Source organism: Ovis aries, chromosome 10 (assembly GCF_016772045.2).
Source record: "Ovis aries strain OAR_USU_Benz2616 breed Rambouillet chromosome 10, ARS-UI_Ramb_v3.0, whole genome shotgun sequence".
NCBI classification, from domain to species: Eukaryota; Metazoa; Chordata; class Mammalia; order Artiodactyla; family Bovidae; genus Ovis; species Ovis aries.
In genome coordinates, this window is record NC_056063.1 from 17,030,542 (window position 1) to 17,043,227 (window position 12,686).

Genomic DNA, 12,686 nt, shown 5'->3' on the forward strand with positions numbered 1-12,686 from the left:
AGCCGACTCGTTGGAAAAGACCCTGATGCTCGGAGAGATTAAGGGCCGGGGGAGAAGCGGGCAACAGAGGATGAGATGGTTGGATGGCATCATTGACTCAATGGACATGAGTTTGAGCAAACTCCAGGAGACAGTGAAGGACAGAGAAGCCTGATGTGCTGCAGTTCATCACACGACCGAGTCAGACACGACTGAGCGACTCAACAGAACTTTCATTAGTGAGATCAGTATTCAAATTTGGTCAAGATCTGGTTTTCAAATTTTTTGTACTTTTAGCTTCTTTAGTTTTCCTGCTTACCTATTCTATTTCACCTCCCATTGAAGATAAGAGTTGACTGTTTCCATTGAATTCTCTAAATCTTTGTCAGACAGTTTTAAGGCAGGCCATGGCAAATAAGACCCACAGGGAAACCTGGCTCTGTCAGAAACTGGAGGTAGGACCAGCCAGTGCCAGCAGCCTATGAACCGACCAGCTGAATGTAAACTAGGAAAGACTTGAAAGATAAGGGTAAGTGATTTGAGAAATGTCTAGGAGGATTAAGAGACTAGCAAAGATAAACTGATGGGGGAATCTGGGGACAGGGTAAGGGTAGGTTAGGTAGCTATGTAGGGTAAAATTCAGGTGGCTGCAGAGAAAGCAGTTTGGACATAAAACTAGAGATAAGCTTGGAAGATCCCAAGGAAAACAGGGAGGAGAGAAAAAGGTCTGAGTTGGTGGCACGGGAGTAAAACATTGGTTACAGCCTGTTTCATCCCTTCTTACCGAATGGGTTTAGGACGGCTGACTTCAGTACAGCTAACTTATGTTCCTTGAGGTATCTGAACAGGTACCGTAGTAAAGCAGTCTCACACTCTTAACTAGCTAAGTCTCTATGTTAAATAAGAAGGAAAAGAGCTATAGTTTAAAAACCCATGTTCCTAGAGAATATGGTTTCATAGTTGAGTATTGTGATTTGGAATTACGTTGAGTTTTCTTTCCATCTCAAAGGCTTGTTAACTATGGACTCCCGCAGGCTACCTCTCTAACTGCTCCTTGATTTTCTATAAGTTAGGATCCATCTTATAGCCCAGGACACCTGACTTTAGCTGTGACTGTTCCTCCGCTCTGTCCTTAGGGTCACTGCACTCCCTCCTCCCCAAGTGGAGGGTCACTCAATGACCCAGGAGTGGGCCATCAGGAAGCCTCTTATGTGAAGGCTGTCCCAGGTCTATTTCATGAGGCTCTCCTTTTGAGACATGCTCCTTTTGATTCTGTGCAAACTGACTTTTGTATTTAGCTTTTTACTTGGAAATAATTATAAAAGGTTAAAAAATTACAGAAGTCTGCAAAAAGTTACAAAAAATTATAACCTTTTACCCACATTTTCTGTGATTAACATTTTACCACTTTTGCGGTATCTCTGTCTCTCTTTTCCTCCCCAGAGTTCTTTTTCTGAAAATCAGAGGATAAGTTTTGTACGTCATAGTCCTTTTCCCTAAACATCTCAATGTCCCTTTCCTAAGAATAGGGATTTTATCCTATATAACTCGACTTCAGTTATCAACTTCACAAATTTACACTGATAAAATAGTTTCGTCTAATCTGCTCTCCATATTCCAAATATTTAGATTGATCTAATGACGTTTTTCACAGCACTTTTTCCCCTTTAGTAGGATCCGGTTTAGAAGCAATAGTTGCCAGGTACCTATAGTTTCCTTTATTCTGGATATTTCCATAACCTTTCTTTGATTTTTTTTATGACCTTGAAATTTTAAAGAATACAGTGCTCTTCTTTTTTAAAGAATCAACTGCCTCTTATTTTGTGGGACAGAAATCCTTCATATTTCCTCATGATTAGATTGAGTCTCCGTGTTCTTGTCTGGGATGCTGCCCAGGTGATGTGGTGTCCTTCTCAGGGTATCACCTGCAGAGGCTCATTGTGTATGTCTGTTCTTCACTGGTGATGGTAATTTGATCACCCAGTTGACGCGGAACTTGATTTCTCCACCATGTAAGTATTGTTTTATTTCCCCTGGCAACCAGTAGTCAGTGAAGAGATCCTTTGAGACCACAGTAGGATCCTGCTGCAGACCCACTTTATCTTTTTTTATCTTTTTTCTTTTTTTTGGTTGTGCCGCATAGCACACAGAGATTCCCACTAGGATGTGGGATCTGGTTCCCTGATGAGGGGTTGAACCCACGCCCCCTGCATTGGAAGTACAGAGTCTTAACCACGGGGCCACGAGGGAAGACCCTGTAGAACCACATTTGATTCCAGTAAAATAGATGCCCTCCTGTGTGCATGATACCAGGAGTATCAGGAAGACACCAAGCCTGTAGGAAAAAAAAAGATCTCCATTCTTTCTCTGATTTACAGTATTAAATTTTTTTTTTTTTTCCTTTTTGGTGGAACGAGGAATCACGTTTGGTGTAAGGAATTCTTATTGCTTGTCTTCCTTCTTTGGGCAATTCTCTGTCCATGACAGATATGTCTTCATGATTTTAAAAAGGGAGGGAGAATTTCTGGCTCTGGTGGAAAAAAAAAGTCACAAGAAGGAGGAATGGAAAAGAAAGTGGTGAATGAGCAAGGCCAGTGCCGATGACATGTGGAACTTAAGTGGGCCCCTCCTTTATGGTCTGGTTATTTCTGTATTATTTCTTCCACCCGATTCAGGAAGAAACCAGTTTCATAAGCAGAGTCTTGCATCAGTTGGCCAGTCTGTGTTGAGTCCTTGTGCTGGATGCAGCCTTGTTTTTGTTTTTTTTTTTTTGTCTTTTATTTTTACTTTATTTTACTTTACAATACTGTATGGTTTTGCCATACATTGACATGAATCCCCATGGGTGTACATGCGTTCCCAAACATGAACCCCCTCCCACCTCCCTCCCCATAACATCTCTCTGGGTCATCACCGTGGATGCAGCCTTGTTTTTAATACCCAAGACTGGAATAGGAAGGAGATGAAGTTGCCCTCACTTTTAATGCATTTTAAAAATTGTGGAGGAAAGAAGCCATAGATATTGAGAAAGCAGAGAAGGCTATGAGATGGCCCATAATCCTGGGTGTTTTAGGAACTCTGGGATGGTAGGGGAAGGGATAAGAGTTTAAGGAAAGAGAGATTAATCTAGATTTCAAGGGTGATTTGCATTTGGATGGGTCCCAGGAGGCTGTGCTGAGCAAGACAGCATGGGCCTGATGGAATCAGCATAGAGCATAAAGCAGACAGAAGCACCAAGAGAGAGGCTGTGCCCAGTTACATGGTGAGACCAAGATTGTGAAATGGCTTGTAATTAGCACCCCACATTCTCTGCTTTTTAACACACTGTAGCTGACTGTCCCCATTAAGTTTGGGTAGCACTTGCATCCATCCAGGAAGAACTGCCAAGTATACTCTCATACATAAATACTGTCCAGTGGGGAAGGATGTGGGAGGAACACAGGGAAAATTAGAGAACAGAGTTTCTGATAGAGAATCAAAACTGCAAGTTACTTGTTAGCAGTTAAGACATTTAATTGGGTAGGGAAGTCAATGACATTTTATTCTAAAAATATGTTATTCCCTTGAATTTGTCAGTTGGGAATGTTTTTAATAGCAGTCCTCAACAATAGGAATAGACATCCTAAATTTATACTAGTTTGGTGATATGTATGAACATGTTTATATTCAGTTCAGTTCAGTTCAGTTCATTTGCTCAGTCGTGTCCAACTCTTTGCGATCCCATGGATCGCAGCATGCCAGGCCTCCCTGTCCATCACCAACTCCCAGAGTTCACTCAGACTCACGTCCATCAAGTCAGATGTTTATATTAGTTATCACCAAATTTTTTATAGGGTGGATCAATGGGGTTTTGTTGTTGACATTGGCCATGTCGCAAGGCTTATGGTATCTTAGTTCCCTGACCAGGAATCAAACCTGGGCCTTCGACTGTGAAAGTGTAGAGTCGTAACCACTGGACTGCCAGGGAATTCCCTGGGGTTCTTGATTACCTTATAAAAAGGGCAGATCTGGGTAAAATAAACTATTGAGTTTTCTCATTGGTTGTCAAAACAAACTGATGTTGAATTGATAGCATAAGACTTTGCTAGGTCCAGGCATGTTCGTTTATAGAGCTCCCAGTGAGATCTTATGTATTTGGGAACTCCTGCCTTGGACCATTTCTGAAAACCCATATGCTCCCAGCACGTGGGAGCCTGTAGGTTATTGGGTAACCTGGCAAGCTGATGTTCACAGGTACTTTGGGCTGAGCTCTTTGTTCTGGGAAATCCCTTTTCTTAGTCTGTATATTTTAGATGTATTTTTCTGCGAATATAGCTGCATGTTTTTAGAAAGTATACAGTAAGAATGGCCTACTTAACTACAAATTAATTCCATGTATTAGGCATTGTATCCCTGTGTGCCAGGGATATGATAGCAGTCAGACTCAGTTCTTGCCTCAAAAAATTTATAGTCTGATGGAACATACCATGCATTTTTTTTCTTCCTTTAGGTGCAAAATGACCTAACATTACAGAGTAATGGGAGCGAGTATTCTCCCAGTGAGGTAAGTTTCCTGATGATTAATGAAAGCTGAGGTGTTTTGTGAAACCTGAATTGGAATATCTTTTACAAAAATCTGTTATCTGAGACTGTTGTGATTCATGAGTTAATTGTATTGCAGAATCTCGGAGGGAATCTCTTATTAGCTCTCATAGCCTGATCCAGCCCTATCCATAATTAAAGACTCATAAGATATATTTTGAAAATTAAATATAGCAGCATTTTTATAGAAACCAGAGTGAAAATAGCTCAAATAGGCAACATTTAGAATGTCTTGTTAACGATAAATGATTCAGCATGGGGTTTCCATATAGCTGAGACATCTGCTCAGTGTCGTCTGCTTTCTCATCTCGTTGTGTTATGAGATTCTTTATCAGATGTGCCCTCTGTGAGATGATGTATGTGTGTGCTTGTGTGTGTGTGTGTGTGTGCGCGCGTGCACGGATGCATGCACGTGCCTGCACTTGGAAGGCACACATTTATTCTGGAGCAGAAAAGGAATACCAGTATCACACGATTATGAACTCTTATGATGAGCATATAAAAATTGAATAAATCTCCCCCCAAATAACATTCTGTTGATTCTACCACAAGAATTTGCAATGTGAAGATGCATCCATTATCGTATTTTTTAGTCAGGACTTCTACACAGCAGCCAATGCAAGGAGGTCGTGGTTTTGTTACAATCCTTGATCCTGGAGAAGCATGCATAGTTCTGCTTCAGTTCTTTTAAAAATGTCCTTTCCTTTTAACAGATGAGAGAGAACTCCCCCGCCATCTCTCCGACCAACACCAGCACAGCTCTGTTTGGCCTGAAACCTCGATCAGGTAAATGGAAACCTCAGTGTTCTTGCTCACGTGAAACAACTCCGGAGTTTCTCTTTAGCCTTTTTTGTGCAGATATTATAGCGGGAGCAGCCTTGTCGACGCTGGTGAGTTTGAGTCCTAGCATCAGAACCTTGCTACAGCTTGGGGAGGTCACATTTTCAAGCTCCGTTGTCAGCGTATCTCCTCTTAAGGCTGTGTTATCAGTAACAGATTATCTTACCTTCTTTTGAATCAGAGCAAAGAGAGAAAAATGTTGGGGCATGTAAGTGGTACAGAAATACTCTGTGGATAAAATAGCCACCCCTTTGCCTCGGTGGTTGCTGGTACCTTGCTGAATTAAAGATGGTGACTCTTTTTGTGAGACACCCTCATTTGCTCTCTGGACCTTGGTAAGGTCCGTGTGTTGACTTCTGTGACAGGGTAGTCATTCCAAGACTCACGTGAGTGGTCAGGAGAGACTTTAAAGGCCTTTTCTGCTTATATTACCTACTTTTAAAACTTACTGTTAGTACATTCACAAATGTAAATTATAGCAATGGGCAAAATGACTACTGATTTTGAAAAGGAGTATGTATAGAAAATTTTGGTTCTTCTGATGTCTCCACCTATTTAAAGTCCTAGCACTATCTACCTTCTTTTAGATGCTTCTTTGTTTTAATATTTTTGTTAGGTCTTTTGCATATATTCTGTACCAGTGCTTTTCAGTTAAGTGCTAAGAAGGCACTCAGATGCTTTAAGCAAAAGGTAGTAAAGAACTTAGATATTCTTGGGTTTATTAGTAAAGCATTTTGGCAGCAGTTACAGATACACATATGTATAATTTTTTACCCACAGGGGAAAAAAAAGATAATTCTTTTATAAAGGAATGTTTTTTTCATTTTTGGAGGAAGTTGGTCGATGGGTAACGTGTGGCCAGCTATAATGGTTTCCTGGCATTTTGAATGGACTGTAAGACAAAGCTATTTGAGAACATGCTTGGGTGCGTGGTGGGGCTTAGGAGGTGTTTTATGGAGAGCCAAACTGTACTTGAAATTGGACTCAAGTGACTGGCCTCACCATTTACAGACCTGAGTATATGCAGCCAGATATGGGCTGCGCTTCAATTTTGCGCTGGGAGGAATGGGGGCGCCCATGCCTTGAGTGGTGATCTGCCAGGAATGTTCTCTACACACCGAGGACCTCATACTTGGCTAGGCTTTCTCCTGTCCCTTACAGGCAGTCTTAGACAATTTTAAAAGTTCTTGTAACTGAGCAAATCAAAAGTTGAATGAATCTCTACAGAATAATATTCTTTTGAATGTATATCTTTGTAGTTTAGTCATAAAATTGTTTCCATGACTTTTCCAGTTCTTTTTATGAGGTCCAAATTCATCTTATCAACTTTGAGCCTACACTATTGAACCATTTCTGATTCTTTGCAGTGGTGAAAACTAAGTGAAATATTCATTTTGAATAGCAGGAAACAAAGATAATTTCCTCTCCTAGCTTCCAGCCTTTCTATAATGCTGACTAACCAGTGTGGAAATTGTGCTAGCTGTTGAAAGCTTTGTGGAGTTTGTTGTAAATAATACTGATTTTTCTTCAGGAACATCAGATGGCATGTTGGAACTTTATGAAACTAGCATCATCTATTGGGAATGTTTAAATTTTTATTTATTAAGTTTAAAATATTACAGTATATATTTTTCACATTTTCTGGAAAATATATATATATATAGTAATCTTAATTGAAGATCATATCATTCTTTTTGATTAAGTAGCTTTGGATCTTTAAAAGTGATTTTTATGTTAAAATTATGAAGTATATAAAGTATATGAATTATATAAAGTATATGAATTCATGTGATTTCTGTGTTATAAATAAAAACAGACTTCTCAGTTAAGAAAGTTGGAATAGAAACTTAGATTCTTTAAGTTGGCTGGTAGTTTTTTTCAAAAGAAAATTTTTTCTATGTTTTCCTCCAAGGAAAGACAAATGTATATATACCCAAATAGTCATTCCTAGAACCATGTCCATGTATTTTACCGGCCTTGCCTTAAGACTGAATAAAAATTGTGTAGGTATTTCTAAATATCAAAAACTACTATATGAATAGTTAGTGCCCCCAAAAGAGATGCTATTTCATAAATGACCAACTTAGAAGTGCTTTGAACTAGTTGATATTTATTGGTTAATTAGGTTTGTTGTTAAGGAGACTCAACTAGTGTCCAAAATTGGTTTTATACTGATCAATATCTAAGACAATATTGAGAGGCATATCTATGGTTCAAGGGTTGAGCAGAGTTGACTAGATTCAGCTATCATTATAGATGTCTTTAAAGAGAAATTTTACACTACCTTGGGAAAAAAAATTCACCACCCGTGAATGCTGATTCTATATTCTATATAGAATATATTCTATGTTTATTTATAAGTAATAGACATATTTACACATATTAAACTTTGCATAGCCAACTTTTATGGTGAGTCATATTTGCTAAAATTGTTATTTAAAAGGTCTTTGGAAAAGGTATCTGGTAGGGCTTTTGCTTTTTATCTGCATAGTCTATGCAGGCCCCTTCTTTCCGCTGACACGATTCATTAGTGCTCTAAGTCTGTGGGCTTGAGAACTATTAACGATGAATGATATTAACTGCATGCAAAGTGTATGATTGATAAGTACTAACACTCAGTTTTTTATCATTCTTTTTATTCCATGCGCCATCTTTCATTCTTCTGCTATATTGTACACTTGAAATTAAATCCCATAATATGAAATTCGCTTCATTTCCATACAATCCTATGCCATTTGTGAAATGCTGCCGCCCCTTTGGTTTTTCCTGGTCCTTGTGCGACTGTACGCGGACTGGCTCTCTCGCTCTCCTGCAGACCCAGCCCTCACTCTTCCTCCTATCTCCTTCAACAAACTTACACAGGCACAAACATGGGACAACTCTAGCTACTGTGTTCCATCTGAAGGAGACAGTGACAATGGTAGGTGGCTTTGTACCTATTCTTCAATGTGCTCATTAATAAGCCAATGAATGAATATGCTGAACCTTCGTTTCTGTGCAGCTGAAGATAGAATGTATTCTCCTGCATGCCTGACTTAAGAGATAATAGGAAACCTGGAAAGTCCAGAAAAATGCATATGCATTATTCTCTGGCAGTTTGTTAAACTATGTTTAATTATCTTGAACATTCTGAATTTTGGAAGAACTGTACAATAATTTCTTCTCTATTTTTTCTGCGTGGGTTTTTTTTTAGTGTGTGTGTTTGCTTGTTTATAAAAATTTGGGTTTTTTTACATTTGGATAATCTCTTCTGAACTAATGCTTTTGGAGTTTCATCTTTTATTATCTAGGCTTTCGATAATGAGATTTTTAAAGTGATTAAGATACACTATGACTGATCTGAAAGGAGTGCACTGCAAATGGTTAGAAGTAAGGAATTTCTAAAAATGAGGAGAAATCACTTGCTTTTTTTTTCCTTTGTAAATTGTTTGCACATTTTGACTTTTGATAACTTCAGCCCTTTCATCTGTATAATATTCAAGAGGGCTTCCCTGGTGGCTCAGTTGTTAAGAATCCACCTGCCAATGCAGGAGATATGGGGTCGCTCCCTGGGCCCAGAGGAGCCCCTGGAAAAGGCAAAGGCAGTGAACTCCAGTATTCTTGTCTGGGAAATCCCACGGACAGAGGAGCCTGGCATGCTGCAGTCCATGGGGCTGCAAAAGAGCTGGACACAGCGACTAAACAACAACAGATATTCACGAATGGTAAATTGGCTTGAGAATCAAATGTGCAAATAAAAAATTGAGGACACTCAGCCAGGATTAATGTGGATATTGTTTGATCTCATGCCACTATATGTCTAAAGTAGCCTAAAAGATGAAAATAAAATACATATAATTATTTAGATATACTTATTACAGATATCTCAATCTCCATATTGGTCTGTTAGTTCGGATCGTAGGCATTTTACTCCAAGATGCAAAGTAATGAAAGTAACGTTAAATGAAATAGAGTATGATTTATAGGGAAGAGAAGTGACAGGTGGGGTAAAACCACAGTGCAAACACAAGAAGATCTATTTTCTGATGTTATTTTTTTAATCTCAATATCAATATGTTACATGTAATGAATAGAAACCATATATGTAAAACATTTGTTGTGATTTCTGGTCAAAATTCAACCAAAAATGCTTTTCCATACTTCATTACACAGAAGGATAATGTATATTTTGGCAGGTTAGTTACAAAAGGAATTTTATTATTTCATAGATTTCTAAAATTTCAAACCAAAAGGAAGTGTGATTAAACAAGAACAACAAGGAAACCAAAGTTCCTTCTTGTATCACCCGACTTTAAATCCTGGAAATTGAAGAAGGCTAAGTAGAAACTTGCTTGATAAACTGTTCCTTTACTTAAAAATAAAGGGGAGAGAATCATTTTCGTTTCTCAGAAAGCATGGCTATTTATGGATCTGATGATGTCTAAAGGAAATAAGGCCTAGAATGAAAGATTTATGTGTGATTTGGTATTTCCTTAGGAATGATATCTGAAAAAGACTTTTTAAAGCTAGGTAAGATTTAGATGTAGCAGTAAGATTTCTATCTTTATAAATGAACCAACTAAAACAAGAAAGGTGAGGTGACCTGCCTGGCTCACCCTGCTAGATAGAGGGGGAGCTGGGCCATGCCCAAGGGTCCAGTCTCCTCTCCACCATAGCTACCTTCTCATCTGCAGCTGGTTATTGAGGATTTTTGTGCAAGATACTTTGTGCCAGATAAAGTCTGAAGATTTCCATAGAAAATAATCATTGTGAAAATCTTCCTGAAAATAAAATAACCATGTAATACTTATCTGATATTTTTTCTGAGTGAAAATTCTAGGGATTCACATGTAGCTATTATAGTGTAGTACACACACACACACACACACACACACACACACACTATAACAAAGGGATGGTTTTCAGTATTAATCTACCTGGGTCAGACATTGGGTAGTTGTTATTTTCCCCTTTTTGCAATTTGTCTACAGTATGCCCTAGGGAAGGGATAATTTTCTGTTAATTATCTGATGATTTTCTGGCAGCAGAAGTCTTTTCAAATATTTGTGTAGGTTCCCAAATCTGACCTTTCAAATACAATCTTCATTCTCTTTGAGCTAAATGTTGCTCCAAGAGCAATGTATTTGAATACATTTTCCAATACATTTAAAAATTTTTTCAAACTTTAAACTTCTTCTCTTGTATTGGCATATAGCCGATTCGCAACCTTACGGTAGTCCCAGGTGAACAGCAAAGGGGCTCAGCCATACATATACACGTTTGCACTCTCCCCTAAACCCTGCTCCCACCCAGGTGCCGCCTAACGCTGACTAGAGTTCCATGTGCTACATAGCAGGTCCTTCGTTGGTTATCCATTTTGAATATAACAGTGTGTACATGACCTTCCCAAACTCCCTAACTATCCCTTCCCCTCCCCCAGCAACCATCAGCTCATCTTCTAAGTCTGTGAGTCTCCTTCTGTGTTTTTATTATTATTATTTTAATTGGAGGCTAATTACTTTGCAGTATGGTGGTGGTCTTTGCCATACATTCACATTCTGTCTCTGTTTTGTAAGTGTTCTTTTAATTAATGAAGAAACACTGTATGTATCCCCAAGTATGTGAGCTAAAGTTGGAAGAGGGAAATAGCCTACGTTTATGTTGTTCTTCCTGGTTACCCTGAAACAGTAGATCCCATTCAGAGGCCCCTCATGGCATCTCAAAGCCGATTACCCCATCAGTTTTGTTTCCTCATATTTGCGCCATTGTCCAATATCTGTGGTTATCTCAACCTGTGAAAATAAATGGCATCGTATTCCCACTCTACCCAGCATAATGCAACTTGCCTTTCATTTATGGTTTTTGTTAATTACTTTTGGTAAAGTTGGCATGTTTATGCCTTGTTCACTGTCATGCTTTGTATTAAAATTCCCACTTTTAAAAAATGACAATATTGAAGGAAAATATTTAAAGAAACACATTTGAAATAATAAATATTGCTTTCTAATATTTTGTTTCAAATATATGTCATTTCAAATTCCCATATCTTCCCTAAACTCATTCTTCAAAGAAATTAAAAATGACAAACTGGCTTAGGAAGTCCTCGGGAGTTTGTGTTTCTACAGTCCTCAAAGTCCTGCCTCCTAAAATGGATGGAGAAGGATGTGGACCTGTATCCCTGTCTGTCCGCCCGCTGGGGCAGGAGAGGGCAGCTTCAATTCAAGTTGTTCTTAACGTGAACACTTCACTTCTGCTCCTTCTCTTGCGCCCTCTTACTACTGTGCCGCTTTCTTTCCTTTCCCCCTTCATTTTGAAATTAAAATTGTTCCTGCCTTCCTTTGAAGTATTTTCTCTTTTTCATTTTCAGCAAATTGGTGGGTGCTAATTTATACTTAACATTTATCTTTAAACTATCACTGGAAAGTGAATGAATGGACGGACATACCTATCTTGGGCCAGTTTTCAGACATTTTCTGGAATTGTTTTTACCATAATCTTACACTTCTAGGTTTTATTTTCCCCATTACAAAAATGAGGAAACTGAAGCTGGGAGGGGTTGCTTCAGTGGTTCTCAATCCTGGCTTTATATTGGAATCACCTGGACATTTTTCAAACAATGGCTGCCCGTGCCCTACACTCAGAGATGCTAATTTATTTGGTGTACCGTGGAGTCTTCACACTGATTGTTTTGCTGATTTGATGTTCTGTTTAAGCAGGTAAAGACCCCTGGGTTAAATAAACTGCCCAAGACAGTAGAGAGGAAATTTGAGCCTTCTGAGGGCAGAGAATTTATCTAATTCATTTTTAGGTCCCAGAGGGAATAAATGAATGTATTAATCAGATTTCTGATTCACATTAACTGGATCTACAGCTCATGATACTTTTTCAAAGCCACCCTATTGCTGCCCTTGAATCGGTATGTCTTTAACATCACACCCTGTCCAGGTTTTTTAGTTTCCAAGGGGAAGTGGAGAGCTGAATTCCGAACCTCATCTGTCCACGGAGAAGAAACCTGGAGTTAAATTTAGATAGTAAAGGTTAATAATATCCAGTAATAATTTCTATGCAAAATGCTTTTCTTGTAATAAATAGCATTTCAGGGAATTTTTAGAGGAGTGGGCTTTCTTTGCTTAACTGAAAGATACTTTTATAACAGAAAAAATAATAGTTTCTTGTGCACATCCTTAAATATCTGTTGAAAGTTGCTCAGTTGTGTCCAACTCTTTGCAACCCCATGGAGCCTGCCAGGCTCCTGTGTCCATGGAACTCTCCAGGCAAGAATACTGGAGTTGGTAGCCGATCCCTTC

The 12,686-nt window shown here is 38.7% G+C and overlaps 1 protein-coding gene across 4 annotated transcripts in view; it reads left to right on the plus strand.

Annotated features, from left to right (window-relative positions):
• Window positions 1-12,686, plus strand: part of LRCH1 (leucine rich repeats and calponin homology domain containing 1) — a 220,934-nt gene that overhangs the window by 174,998 nt on the left and 33,250 nt on the right. For 2 of the 4 annotated variants that reach the window (XM_027973552.2, XM_027973551.3), the window contains exons 14-16: window positions 4,469-4,522; window positions 5,274-5,346; window positions 8,216-8,320. In XM_027973552.2, coding sequence (XP_027829353.1) covers window positions 4,469-4,522; window positions 5,274-5,346; window positions 8,216-8,320 — 232 coding nt within the window. The remainder of the gene's footprint in view (window positions 1-4,468; window positions 4,523-5,273; window positions 5,347-8,215; window positions 8,321-12,686) is intronic. The other 2 variants (XM_027973554.2, XM_027973553.3) reach the window with 1 other exon arrangement.